This window comes from Mytilus edulis, chromosome 1 (genome assembly GCF_963676685.1).
Source record: "Mytilus edulis chromosome 1, xbMytEdul2.2, whole genome shotgun sequence".
Lineage (NCBI taxonomy): Eukaryota > Metazoa > Mollusca > Bivalvia > Mytilida > Mytilidae > Mytilus > Mytilus edulis.
Genome location: NC_092344.1, coordinates 99,810,610 through 99,827,009, shown reverse-complemented (window position 1 = coordinate 99,827,009; position 16,400 = coordinate 99,810,610). Strand labels below are relative to the sequence as shown.

The following is a 16,400-nucleotide window of genomic DNA, read 5'->3' as shown; positions in this document are numbered from 1 at the left end:
CCAACATTACACAGAAATTAGTAGCTATAGGTAACTGTACGGCCTTAAACAATGAGCAAAGCCAATGCCGCATAGTCCGCTATTAAAGGCCCAGAAATAACAATGTAAAACAATTTAAACAAAAATACTCACGGCCTTGTTTATATATAAAAAAAAGGAACAAAGAAATATGTAACACATAAACAAACGACAAACACCGAACTACAGGCTCCTAACTTGGGACAGTCACGTACATACATAATATGGCGGGGTTAAACATGTTAGCGAGATCCCAACCTTACACTACAGTACGATATAAAAACTAACTATGAAAATACAGGCTTAACTTATCAGATGGACAAAAATACAAGTACGTTCATTTCACTAGTTTATACACTCTCTTTTGTGTAATCTATTTACAAGTCATTGGTCGTGTGAAGGTACTGCATTATTTTCCGTTTGCACAACATTTGCAATAGATCTTATAACAGTTATCTCTTAATTAACAAAATCCGCCATAGATTTGGAATTTACAAAATTTACCATAGATTTGGAATGTAAAAAATCTGCCATAGATTTGGGATGGCATGACGTCATGATTAGAAAATTTAAAAAACAACTTGCCATAGATTAGGAGTGTAAAATTTTCGCCATAGATTTGGGATGACATTACGTCATATTTACCATAGATTAGGAATCCGCCATAGATTTGGAACCCACCATAGATTTGAGTCTTACATATATAATCATTCCTTACCATGAGCAGTCTAGAACACTGGTAATGTGGACCTCCTATATCATTATCAAAATAAATTAACTTTGTTCCATCTGGACTAAATCTAGGCAGTGCACTGGATCTGGTCTCATCACTCAGTTTTTCTATGGAATATAAATCAACCTTTGAATAACATCTAAAAACATATTTGTATTGCCTGGCTGACAAAAAGTCATGCCTTGTAAAAATCTGGCCAACTATCACAGATACCAAAAATATTCTTTGTTCAATGGTAGTCCAAATAATTATGACGTCTTGATAGGCTAATGTATTTATTTTCTTTGACGCCCTACATCGCTGTTAGGCATCAAAGCAAAAAGTAAAATAGCCTTTCAAGACTTCATAATTATTTGGGATATGGCAATGGTAGATCTTGTATTGTCACTGGTAATAATTTTTACTTCAACTGTTTCTACCTACAAATGTATCTATTTTAACCAAAAACTAGAGGCTCTCAAGAGCCTGTATCGCTCACCTGATTCTACTTGGGTTTTTGAAATCATATAAAAAAATATAAAATTTGGCTAAAAGTGACAACACAACCTCATTTATAAGGAAAGGAACATGTTTAATTTCATTCAAAAGTCCCCCACTGGCGGCCATCTTGGATGACGGATCGGCTACAAAGTAACAACACTTGGTCAGCACCTCATAAGGAACATTCATGCCATGTTTGGTTTTATTCCATTCAGTGGTTCTCTAAAAGAAGTTATTTGTATGCATTTCCCATAGGGTCCTATGTTAAACTAAGTCCCCTGCTGGCGGCCATCTTGGATGATGGATCGGCTACAAAGTAACAACACTTGGTCAGCACCTCATAAGGAACATTCATGCAATGTTTGGTTTTATTCCATTCAGTGGTTCTCTAAAAAAGTCATTTGTATGCATTTCCCATAGGGTCCTATGTTAAACTAAGTCCCCCGCTGGCGGCCATCTTGGATAATGGATCGGCTACAAAGTAACAACACTTGGTCAGCACCACATAAGGAACATTCATGCCATGTTTGGTTTCATTCCATTCAGTGGTTCACTAGAAGAAGTGATTTGTATGCATTTCCAATAGGGTCCTATGTTAAACTAAGTCCCCCGATGGCGGCCATCTTGGATAATGGATCAGCTACAAAGTAACAACACTTGGTCAGCACTCCATAAGGAACATTCATGCTATGTTTGGTTTCATTCCATTTAGTGGTTCTCTAGAAGAAGTCATTTGTATGCATTTCCCATAGGGTCCTATGTTAAACTAAGTCCCCCGCTGGCGGCCATCTTGGATGATGGATCGGCTACAAAGTAACAACACTTGGTCAGCACCCCATAAGGAACATTCATGCTATGTTTGGTTTTATTCCATTCAGTGGTTCTCTAAAAGAAGTCATTTGTATGCATTTCCCATAGGGTCCTATGTTAAACTAAGTCCCCGGCTGGCGGCCATCTTGGATGATGGATCAGCAACAAAGTAACAACACTTGGTCAGCACCTCATAAGGAACATCCATGCCATGTTTGGTTTTATTCCATTCAGTGGTTCTCTAAAAGAAGTCATTTGTATGCATTTCCCATAGGGTCCTATGTTAAACTAAGTCCCCCGCTGACGGCCATCTTGGATGATGGATCGGCTACAAAGTAACAACACTTGGTCAGCACCCCATAAGGAACATTCATGCTATGTTTGGTTTTATTCCATTCAGTGGTTCTCTAAAAGAAGTCATTTGTATGCATTTCCCATAGGGTCCTATGTTAAACTAAGTCCCCTGCTGGGGGCCATCTTTGATGATGGATCGGCTACAAAGTAACAACACTTGGTCAGCACCACATAAGGAACATTCATGCCATGTTTGGTTTCATTCCATTCAGTGGTTCACTAGAAGAAGTCATTTGTATGTATTTCCAATAGGGTCCTATGTTAAACTAAGTCCCCGCTGGCGGCCATCTTGGATAATGGATCGGCTACAAAGTAACAACAATTGGTCAGCACTCCATAAGGAACATTCATGCAATGTTTGGTTTCATTCCATTTAGTGGTTCTCTAGAAGAAGTCATTTGTATGCATTTCCCATAGGGTCCTTTGTTAAACTAAGTCCCCTGCTGGCGGCCATCTTGGATGATGGATCGGCTACAAAGTAACAACACTTGGTCAGCACCCCATAAGGATAATTCATGCTATGTTTGGTTTTATTCCATTCAGTGGTTCTCTAAAAGAAGTCATTTGTATGCATTTCCCATAGGGTCCTATGTTAAACTAAGTCCCCGGCTGGCGGCCATCTTGGATGATGGATCGGCAACAAAGTAACAACACTTGGTCAGCACCTCATATAAAGGAACATTCATGCCATGTTTGGTTTCATTCCATTCAGTGGTTCTCTAAAAGAAGTCATTTGTATGCATTTCCCGTAGCGTCCTATGTTAAACTAAGTCCCCCGCTGGCGGCCATCTTGGATGATGGATCAGCTACAAAGTAACAACACTTGGTCAGCACCTCATAAGGAACATTCATGCCATATTTGGTTCCATTCCATTCAGTGGTTCTCTAAAAGAAGTCATTTGTATGCATTTCCCATAGCGTCCTATGTTAAACTAAGTCCCCCGCTGGCGGCCATCTTGGATGATGGATCGGCTACAAAGTAACAACACTTGGTCAGCACCTCATAAGGAACATTCATGCCATGTTTGGTTCCATTCCATTCAGTGGTTCTCTAGAAGAAGTTCAAAATGTAAATTGTTAACGACGACGACGACGGACGACGACGACGGACGACGGACGCCAAGTGGACGCCAAGTGGTGAGCTAAAAATGTGTAAACAATTGTCATTCATTAGCATTAATTCCATAGAAAGTTATCTGATAATGATGATGGTTAACATATGCAGTAGGTGGATCATGACATCCTGAGCAATTTTGCCCCTGTCAGATTTTCTTTTTCAATTATAGCTTTCTAGTTATAAGAAAATAAATACATTTTAACCTCTATTTGTAATCATGTTGGCAATGTTTACTGACACAAACTTTATTTAAGATACCCTAAAGACAATTCACTTTAAGTTTGGTTGAAGTTGGTTCAGTAGTTTCAGAGGAGAAGACATTTGAAAAAATTTACGATAAAGGACTTTGTAATGATATGACGAAGTGCTGACAACAGACAATAGATCGCAAGGCTTTATGGTCAAATGAGCTAAAAAAATTGTTGATTGGCACTGATTATCCAACGCTGCCAAGACCTTGCTAATATGTTATGACAATTCTACAAGAAATGTAGACATGAAAGCACTAACAATGCTAATTTCCATATAATCTATCTTCACAAGTGGGACAACTTCTGCAAAAACAGTTGATCAGCACTGATTTAGTGAAATAAATTCCATAAAAAAACTGTCAGAATTGTATGATGAGAGGGCTAACAAGTCCAGTATTGAGATGGATGGACACAGAAGTGTTAGAATAAACACCAGGTATTTCTATGTCTCCTCCATGACATTGCACAGAGGACAAAAATAAAGCTAGTTTAAAGTGTCTTACCACATTTGTTGGATACATTATCCCAATAGTAGATTGCACTTCTGAAAAAGATCAATATTTAACATATATCAGGTTTTTTATAATGGAACTTGAAGTATTATATTTCCTTCATTACTTTTCAGTTAACATAATTATTAATTCCTAGCTATGAAATACATCAAGTGCAGATTGTTTTGACTTGATAAAAATCAACATAAAAATACTCTTTCTCTGTTATTTTTTCTATACAAATTTCTTTTATGCAGGTTTTTTTCAAACATGTTCACCTTGAAACCCAAACTTTTAATTTTCATAAAGATAATTTTCAAACTCAAAACATTTTATTTCACAACTATATCTATAACTATGTCTATATAAGAACCAACTTACTCTCTGATTGGACAATATATAAGACCTAATCTATATGGACCATTCTTCCATCCAGTGAAAACAACTCCAGAGTCTGATGGTGCCCATACTGCCTTTAATGATGTAAAATAACCATGATTAACACACAGAATGTAAAACTTTTCCAACAGAGTTATGGTTTTATCTTCACATTTAACATTTGAAGTATCTCATATTTAGCTTTTATAATGGATTTTTTTGCATAAAAAATAATGAGAATAATTTTGTTTGATACCTTTCCTTAAATATCAAAAAGATTTTTTTGTATTAATATATTGAATGAAACAATGCACTGTTAATGGTTAGATTCCTACTAATTCAAAATCTAAAACAAATGGTCTACAATTTTGTACTGGTCAAGTCCATTTAATAAGTATTTTTTTTTTTTTGTGGGTACCAATTTTCAGGAAAAAATGTATTGTTGTGGATACATAATATAGAAAATTTGTATTTAATTGAACATTTGAATTTGTGGTTACCTAAACCATGTAATCATTCCCTCTATTCCCACTTTTTATAAATCTGGTAAGAAAAGGTAAAATTTCATGTGGGAATAGGAGGAAATTGTGCAAACAAAGGATTATACTGTACAAACATTTTTTAATCAACTGTTAATTGACCAGTGTTTTTTTTTTGTTAGAACAGGTAATAAGTTATTTTTCTGTACGAATTCTGTTTTTTTTTAAACAAAATAAATATGAAAGAAATTAAAATTTAAAATAAGTAAATTATTTTATTACTTTTATAACACAAATTCAACTGTAGATTGAAGCAAGCATAATATAACACAAATTATACAACAGCACTAAATCAAATCTCACTTTGTAGCACAAACATTAGACAATCACTGTATACAAGTCTGTTTAAATTTATCAATCTATTCCACGTGAAGAAGGTGGGAGGCTGCATCACCAAACTCTCCTGGTTGCGGTGTCTAACCTTAAGTTCGTCTAATCTGATGTTGATTTCTACATACTCCTTTTTGGGGGCCACTCTCTTCCCATCGGCTGCATACTGGATCATGGTCAGGGCTTTGAAGGCTTCCTCATGTTTCAGAAGTTTAATTAGTTGAAAAATGTTTGGATGTGGACGGGTGACATGTTTCTTCGGCTTGCTGTGCCATCCCTCTAGATGATTTGTTGTCCTTGGTCCTTGTGTTAAGTAGTGGTTCCAAAGGTGACTAGTTCTTCCTCGTAGATGGTTGGAATTGGTGTCAGCTCATTTGTGCAGCGAACTTTCATTCTCAAAATATATTTTCTGGAGGACATCATTTACATTCAGCTGCATGGTGTCAGACCCATGGTTGTGGTTTGCTGAGACTTTGGTTGGTATGTTGTTCAAAGTATTGATGGTGGCAGGACAGTTTGAAGTTGAACACTTCCAATAAGTTCTTATGCCCCTTTTGTTCTTTGCCTGGAACTTAAACCCACTGTACAAGGTTTTGGTTCGCGAGTCTGTTTGTAACAAACTTTACTTGTTGTTGTACATTAGCCATTGTAACTGAATAATGGCTTGACTGGATAAGGACCATAATTTATATCAATTTTCAATGCTTTTTTATATTTTTTATATAGATTAGACCGTTGGTTTTCCCGTTTGAATGGTTTTACACTAGTAATTTTGGGGCCCTTTATAGCTTGTTGTTCGGTGTGAGCCAAGGCTTCGTGTTGAAGGCCGTACATTGACCTATAATGGTTTATTTTTATAAATTGTTATTTGGATGGAGAGTTGTCTCATTGGCACTCATACCACAGTTTCCTATATAGTTAACAGTTTTCGCCCATTATTTTATACCTTTGATTATTGGTCCAAGTAATTATATTTTAAGAGTATACTTTTATTCCACATCGTAAGATTATACTTGGTTATAATGTTATTTATATCATGATTTAATATTTTTAAGTATTTCTTTGATGAAAAAAGAAACATATTACAAATAAACAAGGTATTATACCTGAACAGTGTACCAAATATATTATGCTTTGAAAAAAATACAGGTAAATCTTAGATGAAATTCTAATTAACCTTGATTGTTATAAAAACAAATTATTTATCAAAACATCTATTGTTATTTGCCAATGGAAATAGAAGGATTAGTATTTTTTAAAAGTGGGAAATAGGAAGAAGACACCACCCAAGAAATCCTTGAAAATTGTTACCACAAAAATAAAAATCAGCATATGATGAAACCAGTAAATGAAAATGATTTTATCAACACCTGGTTATCATGGTTATTACCTGTCCCAGAGAATTATTTTAATCACACCTGTTTATTACCTGTCCCAGAGAATGATTGTCCAGTATGTTATCCAGAACTTTGACATCACCATTATCTATGTCTAAGATACATACAACAGGACATGTTTTACCAACCAATTGTTCACCCCAGTCATCTAGGTAATCATGTTCTTCTCCCTGTATAATATCAATACTTTATTTAAGTTAAACAGACATTTTTCTTTATTACAATGTGCAAAGTATCTGCAAACAGGATTCTGTCAGATCCTAAAAGAGCTCACAACAATCAACTCACAACTGTCAACTTGCTGACTAAATATGAAGTCAATCCTGATAAAAGTGTGATTAAAAAATATCTGCTGGATGAATAGAGGAACAGACAGAAGTTTAGACACATAAGGTTACTGCAATATAGCAATTGGCAATGCTAGAATGACTGCTTACCTAATATTTGTACTAATGACCTATAGTAATTGGTTCCCTTTAAATTGACCATACACAAACTTTAACATGAAAGTAAAGGGAAAGTTTCAAATACTTGCCATGAAAATAAGATGTGCAAATGTTAATACAACTGCATACCAAATATCATTTACCTAACACTAGTGGTGGCCTTTAAACTGACATAATCACAAACTGTTTAATATTTGAGGCAGCCACAGCAGAAAACAATATGCATAAGTCCCTTTTTCTACTTGTCCAGGCAAGACAAAAATGAGGACACAAGCAAATATGACATTTTTAAAATGGAACTTTAAAAATTATTTGTCACTCTTTTAATATCAATCTTCATACAGTAGAAACATTTTTTCGTGGGGTTAAAATTTCGTGGTTTTGTCTCTCTATAAGATTTCATGGGGATTTAATTTTGTGGTTTCCTTAAATGTAAGTGGTATTATATTAAGGTTGAATTTTCGTGGGGTTTTTAATTTCATGACTATATTCTGTCCACGAAATAACCGAAATAAAATCCTCCACGAAAATTTCTGCTTTTACAGTATATATAAATATAATTCATTTACAATCTGAGAACTTTTGGATATAAAGTTTGAACATAAGAGAGAGCCAGTTCATTGTGAAATATGTATTCTGCAACCTTGAATTAAAATTATTATAGATGTATCTCTATATCTAGGGTAAGAAATTATCTATGAGAACGTATACAGAGTTCATGGATACTCTGTTGAGGCAAACATGCAGGTAATTTGACAGTTTACTTAAAGCTTACTTTGATAGGTTTTTCTTCTTCATTCTTATCATCCTTGTTTGGTTTTGAATCAAAATATGAAACAGTTTTCAATTTCTTTTTCTCAGCAATGTACAGTAAATTTTTCTCACTTGCTGACCAACATACAGATCCAAACTGCCCTGTAAAATATTATTACAAAGTTTCAATTTCAGATGGATCTTTCATAATGTTATCATAGTCATATAAAAGCACAATTGCTAGTTGACTTTATATGGATTGGATCATTCGTGAGTTCAATCTGAACAAAACTTATTTAGACAATTTCTCAGCTCCAGGTAAAAATTTAACTTCATATCAATTTATTTTATAGTTTCAAGTGCTATGACATTTTATTTACATAATCAGAATTATTATAAACTATAAAATTAAATGATAGCGTTTTACTGTAGTATATAATAGATATGGAGATACACGTTACTAGTATAATGAAGAACAAGAAATAATATGCAAGCTTTACACATATGTGTAGCATCCATAATATATAAAATAACACAAGTTATAAATAAGTATATAACAACAATGGTTACTATACTGTAATGTAACACTACTGTCTCAGGTTATGGTGAAGGTTGGCATCTGTTAAATGGTTTAAACACACAGCATTTTTATGCACATGTCCTAAGTCAGGAGCATGTTGTTCAGTGGTTGTCGTTTGTTGATGTGGTTCATTTTACGTGAACGTTTGTCTGTAACGACCACTGTTCACGACGTACCTATAATAGACATTTAAACTGTGGGGTCACAAAAGGTTTCTTAACGCCTTTAATTATGAAATAATTCAAAAAATTAATCAGGAATAACCTTTATGTTTTGATTTATATAATTGATATAAATCCAAACATCGTGTTATTTCTGATTAATTTTTCGAAATTACTTTATTTAGGTGTTGAGAACCTTTGGTGACCCCTCAGTTTAAGTGTCTTTAAAAAGTACATAGTGAGCAGTGGTCGTTACATACAAACGTTCACCTAAATTGTCCCAGTCAATGGATGAATTTAATGTGTCAATCAATGGCCACAGCTACACTGTTTTAAATTTCATTCTAAATTGGTAGTTGATTGAAAGTTACTGGACCATTACCAAGAGGGCAGGGCCTCAAACTAGTCATCAAACTGATATGTACTGATAGTAATGCAACTTTATAGAAAATATGATGGATCTATCACAAGTAGTTCCTATGTATCTATGTTAATTTTATTTTATGAGGTACTTGATATTTGATGGAGTAAGCAAAAATCGTCAAACATACTTCCAATTCAAACAAAAACAACATTTAATTAAATAATGTAAAAATAAATCATACCATCTGGATCACATATTTTCCCATGTTTTTCTAGACTTGTAATGTTGTAATTCTTTATTTTCTGTCTATCATCCCAAATCTAAAAAGAATTATATGATATAAATATCTTGTACTTCATTGTTGTAGCAAGTCTGATTTTTTAAATATTCAGAAAAAAATCATAATCCAACAGTATTAGTAATATGTTCACATGGTGAAGAACTAACTGAAAAATAAGCTTTAATTTTATATTTGCATTGCATAAGCCAATGAAATATTAATGGGACCCTTAGCCTGTTCCTGGATGACTAAGGTATACAGGAAATATTCAGGAATAAAACATTTATATGTCTTAAAAAAACAAAACAAGAGGCTCTCAAGAGCCTGAATCGCTCACCTTAATTCTTTTGGTTAAATCTCTCATCAATGATTATTTTGGCTTTTCAATTTATTTAAATGTTTTTTGGATCGTCCTATTTTCTTCAAAAGCCAAAAAAAATAATCATTTTCTCCTATGTTCTATTTTAGCCATAGGAGCTATGTTTCTTGACATACAAGGAAATAAAATATAAAATTTATACTAGATACTCTGAAACTCATTTAGCCTAAGTTTGGCTGAAATTGATACAGCAGTTTCAAAGGAGAAGATTTTTTAAAGTAAGTCAACATGATGAACAAATTGTGAAAAAAGTCTTTAAAGGCCAATAACTCCTTAAGGGGTCAATTGACAATTTTGGTCAAATTGACTTCATTGAAGATCTTACTTTGCTGAACATTATTGCTGTTTACAGTTTATTTCTATCTATAATTATATTCAAGATAAATAAACAAAAACAGCAAAATTTCCTTAAAATTATCAATTCAGGGGCAGCAACCCAACAACAGGTTGTCTGATTCATCTGAAAATTTCAGGGCAGATAGATCTTGACCTGATAAACAATATTACCCACGTCAGATTTGCTCTAAATGCTTTGGTTTTTGAGTTATAAGCCAAAAACTGCATTTGACCCCTATGTTCTATTTTCAGCAATGGCGACCATGTTTGTTGATAGATCATAACTTCGGATACAATTTACAAACTAGATACCCTAAGGAACATTCAGTTAAAGTTTGGAAGTATTTGGCCCAGTAGTTTCAGAGGAGAAGATTTTTTTAAAAGATTACTAAGATTTACGAAAAATGGTTAAAAATTGACTATAAAGGGCAATAACTCCTAAAGGGGTCAACTGACCATTTCCGTCATGTTGACTTATTTGTAAATCTTACTTTGCTGAACATTATTGCTGTTTACAGTTTATCTCTATCTATAATAATATTCAAGATAATAACCAAAAACAGCAAAATTTCTTTAAAATTACCAATTCAGGGGCAGTAACCCAACAACAGGTTGTCTGATTCATCTGAAAATTTCAGGGCAGATAGATCTTGACCTGATAAACAATATTATCCCATGTCAGATTTGCTCTAAATGCTTTGGTTTTTGAGTTATAAGCCAAAAACTGCATTTGACCCCTATGTTCTATTTTTAGCAATGGCGACCATGTTTTTTGTTGATAGATCACAACTTCGGATACAATTTACAAACTAGATACCCTAAGGAACATTCATTTAAAGTTGGGAAGTATTTGGCCCAGTAGTTTCAGAGGAGAAGATTTTTGTAAAAGATTACTAAGATTTACGAAAAATGGTTAAAAATTGACTATAAAGGGCAATAACTCCTAAAGGGGTCAACTGACCATTTCCGTCATGTTGACTTATTTGTAAATCTTACTTTGCTGAACATTATTGCTGTTTACAGTTTATCTCTATCTATAATAATATTCAAGATAATAACCAAAAACAGCAAAATTTCTTTAAAATTACCAATTCAGGGGCAGTAACCCAACAACAGGTTGTCTGATTCATCTGAAAATTTCAGGGCAGATAGATCTTGACCTGATAAACAATATTATCCCATGTCAGATTTGCTCTAAATGCTTTGGTTTTTGAGTTATAAGCCAAAAACTGCATTTGACCCCTATGTTCTATTTTTAACAATGGCGACCATGTTTGTTGATAGATCAAAACTTCGGATACAATTTATAAATTAGATACCCTAAGGAACATTCAGTTAAAGTTTGAAAGTATTTGGCCCAGTAGTTTCAGAGGAGAAGATTCTTGAAATAGTTTACGACGACAGACGACGGACGACGACGGACGACGACGGACGCCAAGTGATGGCATAAGCTCACTTGTCCCTTCGGGACAGGTGAGCTAAAAACAGGCACTATAGATTAATAAATTAACTGAAACTGGTGAAATAATAGTATATACTATACTTCAATATATTGTTTTTCTTCTTCTTTCTTTGTTGTGATATTTCTAATAATGACATTCAACTTTCCTGATGGGGATTCTTTATTCCAAAGTCTAAAAAATATCAAATATTTTAATATAACAGATATGACATAGCAAATCACTTTATAAAAACACATAATATTTTGATAGTTGTGTAGCATTTATTTCAGTTAGATTGTATAAATGTTATTCTTTGATGTATCTAGTATGCTATTAATGAATATGTTTATAATTGATCTTTCTTTAATATTTTGTATTTTGTAAAAACACTGATCAATTTTATAGTGAGATAGATACACATGATTGAAGGGTCATGGTGGCTGACTGGTCTAACTACTGTATCACTAACATGTCAACACTGAGGTTAAAGGTTTGAAACCCCACAGGTGGGAGTTGTGCTTGATCCAAATCTTAATTCACAATCCAAGATGTCAGTTTTCCTGCTGAAGATAAGTGGTTTTCACCAGTCATTCAGGATTCCTCAACCAATTTTTTTTTTTAATCATTATAAACCTTAATATTCCTTAACAATAGAATGTGATTAAAACATTCAGCTGATTTTACAGAGTTATCTCCCTGCAGTGTTATGTACCACATTAACTTAAAGTAAAACTCACTCATTGTTTTCTGTAACAATATTTGTAGACTGAACTTCAAACTGATTTGGTTGACCATTCCTAACAATATAATTTTTGTTAAATTTGATATTTTCTATTCTTTCTAAATCCGTCTGCTTCCATTGAGTTTTCAAAGTGATATTATCTCCCTTAGATTGATTGGAGATATATCCCTTTAATGGTTCAGCTAAACAGCCATATTTTCTGTATAAACTAATAACTTCTTCCTGGAAAAGAAAAAGAAAAGAGTCAATTTCTGCTTTTACATTTACTTATGTGTATATATGTATTACTGGTTTTTATTCAATCCTCAAATGAGAAAACATCTTATTAAACATACCGAAGTAGCAATTCCATTTTCAAGCTCTCTCATTACTATTGAAATAGTCAAATTGATTTAAATAACAGAGGATTTGCATCTTTAGAGATGTCGTTTTAGTTTGCATTTGTATTTGTTAAATATAAATAATGGTTTGTTTCACAAATTATACATCTTCTTGAACACTGGTGTTTCCATCTAGTTTATATCTAATTTTATTACTTCTTTATCATTTTGTTCATGTCAGAAATTTTTACTTATTTTCATATTGTATAAAATTGAGAATGGAAATGGGGAATGTGTCAAAAAGGACAACAAGCCCGGCCAGAGATCAGACAATATCAAACCTTATTGCTATTTGTCAGCCATTACTGGACATCACAAATTTTCATGTAAAATTTTGACTTCACAATTAAATATATATGTTGCCACAATAGATAAGAGACTGTTGTATAATGTCAAAAGTTCAAGCAATGCAAATTCTCAGGTCAACTGTCACAGATTTCCAAAAAGCAATAAGGTATATATTTTCAGTTGCATGCATTTTTCGTAGTGGTCTTGCCATATTTCAAATACTTTGAGCTTTCACTTTACTAGTTATTAAATACTAGCTGCCAAACTGTAGCTCTTAGGTCCTTGTGGCAAGTTATACTACTTTTTTATATGGTCTGCAAATAGGAAAAGAAATTGCACAAGTACCTGAGAGCTATAGTTCTGCAGCTAACTAAACCTAATCATGATAATGTATAATGTATAAAATTTGAATATGTGTTATTATTGCCAGTTAGATGACTGAGGGGGGATATGACCTTTATCGGGACTCCAGGATCGGATGTTTTTAAGCTCGGGATTTCGGGATTGACCCTTTCGGGATCCGGGAATCTCTGTATCTGTATCTGTGTAAGGAATTCCCTCCTTCAAAGGAGCACTTCTTTTCAGAATCGGTTTAAAAGTTCACAATATATATTTACAGGACTATATTTACAGGGGTCTTCGGTATTAAAAAAAAGAAGGTAAAAATCTACGCCCGTGGGGTGAATGTTGGCTACATTCAATGGCCCTTTCGGTTTTTTGACGGTAGAGCTTTCAAAAGTTCATTTCTTTTGGTATGTAAAGCATAGCACAGTTTTCTATTTATATACTCTACTTTGAAGCAGTTGTCCATACATTTGCATCTACAGCCTCATGCGCATAATAATCTATTTGAGTCTAAAATAAGCTGTTTATTTATTACTAAGCTGGTTAGGTTAAAGCATTTATCACAGTTTTTAATGCTACGAAGAAAGCAGTCTAATTCATGCAAGTATGGTATACGAGTGTTATTCAGAGGTTTACAATCTAGAATAAAATGTTTAACAGTTTCTGGATTTTCATTTTTCAATTCTTTTTTCGAATTTCGGGACCTCAGGATTTCGTGTTTTTAAGCCCGGGATTTCGGGATTTCGTATTTTTAAGCCCGGGAATTCGGGATCAGGACCCCTCCTACCCTCCCTCATGACTACCCACACCGGTTCCAGGGCATTGGTCCGAAAGGCCGTCTATTTACTATAAAGATTTGACAAATCCGTAGGGGGGGGGGGGGGGGGGGGGGGGTAGGGTATGCCGAGTACAAAATATTCGGTTTTCTCCAGTTAATTTCGGCCATAATTCGGGATTATAGGGCCTCATTTCGGTGTACCCTCATTTTGGAAAAACTTGGCCGATTCCGTAGCTACATTCTTGAGGAATAAGGGGCGGGAACCCAAGAGTCCAGAGGCAGGAACCGGAAGTCAGGGATGGGAACCGGGAGTAAAGGGATGCGGGCAGACGGGAGATGGGATTAAAGGGGTGAGGGAAGACAGGAACGGGAAGGCAGAAGGGCGCGGGAACCGGAAGTTGGGGGCTGGAAGTGGATATTACTACCCCCTTCTTCTCCTATCCCCCCTCCTAATTAGCAATGAAATCATGATTGAGCTAGTCTATTTATATCCCCTCCACTCCTGGTTTCCCCGTCCCTTGTCTCCTGGTTCCCCGCCCCATATCTCCTGGGTTCCCCCGCCCCATATCTCCCGGGTTCCCGCCCTGTCCATCACCTTCTTACTAGGGAGATGATTATTAACGGAGTATTACCGACTAGTAACCAGTCAGGGGACTTACTTAAAACAAGTGATTTTCTAAATCACTAATTCAAGTAACATTATTTTCATAAAGGTTGGAAGTTAGAGTTGTCTTTCTTTAATAATCACCTATTTAAGTAGTACAAATTAATCACTAGAAGAAGTGATTTAATATTAGTGTAGCTTTAAATATAGAATACTAATGATCCAGGGACTAATTATGTTTCCAAGGGGTGTTACTTCCTATTATTGGGTATACGGGGATGTGCCAAAAATATGGGTCATAATTTTGCGAGATTTTAAATAAAAATGACCCTCCTTTTAATGACATCCTATATTAAAATGCATTTACGTTTGATAACTGTATATTGATTTGGGGTATGATCTACATATCATATATAAATATGCTATTGAGAATCTTACATAAATAAAATATATGTGCACCAAACGATGTCAATTCATATATAAAAACTTAAGGGTAGCTGGTATATTTATGAATTATGAGTGATGATGAGTTAGTGCTTATATAAGCATGGGTCATATTTTAAATATTCATATAAGTATAGGTCATTCTTTCTTAAATATTTATATAACTATAGGAACTGAAGTTCAGTGAATGTTATATTAAAATGGGTACGTTTTTTTAGGCAAAAATGGCACACCCCTACCAAAAAAAATATCGAAGTTACCGCGCCCCCCCCCCCCCCCCCCCCCGTGACCCACACACACAAAAATGGCAAGATGTAACAACTATATATAATTATTAATATCACCACCTTTAACAATGAGAAAATCCTAATAGTAATATGAATAGTAAAGAGTCAAAGCTTGGGAAAACAAAATGTGAAAGAGAAAAGTATTATTCTGATTTTTCCTTATAGCATTAATTATCAACAGCTCCATTTTTTTTTTATATGATTTGGATTTTTCTTGCTTATTTAAACCTACATCTTCCTCATTTTTGACCTAAGGAGTATATATATGACACAGTATAAGATTGTGCCTTTACAGAAACATATTTTAGGTATCAAAATTACCACAAAATTATTTTAATCAATAACACACTACAACGAACTAAAATTTCAGGTTGACACGTGGTTGTTTACATTAGCTGCTTAGAGCAGATGTACATCTATTGCTTTTAGTTTAATCTTTTAATGCATTTACATATTTTCCATTAATGAATCTTCAGAGACCAAACAGCAAAATTTCCAAGCAGCATAAACTGATTTAAAAAAGAAAACCACTGAGAAGTTCAGTAACAGATAGAAAACTCAGGGTTAGAATTCATAGAACAAAAAAGGGGCAGTGGCAAATATTTCATATATATTTTGAACACAGAGAGAATTACCCCTGCACCCTTTGCTAAAAAAAACCCTTCTTTTTCTTATTTGTGCCTTCGGACTTTATGTTTTGGATTGTAGTTTCATTTTCCATAATCGGTATTTATTCTAATGTAAGCTCCACGTGGTGAAAATCACGTGATGCAGGAATATAGTATCTTGGGCTATTTCTTTCTTTCCGGGCGTATACTCTAAGCAAACAACATGCATGTGTATAACGGCACTGTAGAATTTCGTATTAAATAAAGAAAGTTGCCGGTCCGGTA

The 16,400-nt window shown here is 34.2% G+C and overlaps 1 protein-coding gene across 1 annotated transcript in view; it reads right to left on the bottom strand.

Annotated features, from left to right (window-relative positions):
• The window catches only part of LOC139493517 (acylamino-acid-releasing enzyme-like), a 40,671-nt gene extending 26,480 nt beyond the window's left edge, over positions 1–14,191 (bottom strand). The window contains exons 1-9 of the mRNA XM_071282032.1: positions 14,182–14,191; positions 12,377–12,647; positions 11,741–11,831; positions 9,444–9,522; positions 8,120–8,259; positions 6,931–7,068; positions 4,636–4,727; positions 4,267–4,307; positions 737–858 (exon numbers count right to left, since the gene is read on the bottom strand). Coding sequence (XP_071138133.1) covers positions 737–858; positions 4,267–4,307; positions 4,636–4,727; positions 6,931–7,068; positions 8,120–8,259; positions 9,444–9,522; positions 11,741–11,831; positions 12,377–12,647; positions 14,182–14,191 — 984 coding nt within the window. The remainder of the gene's footprint in view (positions 1–736; positions 859–4,266; positions 4,308–4,635; positions 4,728–6,930; positions 7,069–8,119; positions 8,260–9,443; positions 9,523–11,740; positions 11,832–12,376; positions 12,648–14,181) is intronic.
• Between the last annotated feature and the right edge of the window lie 2,209 nt (positions 14,192–16,400).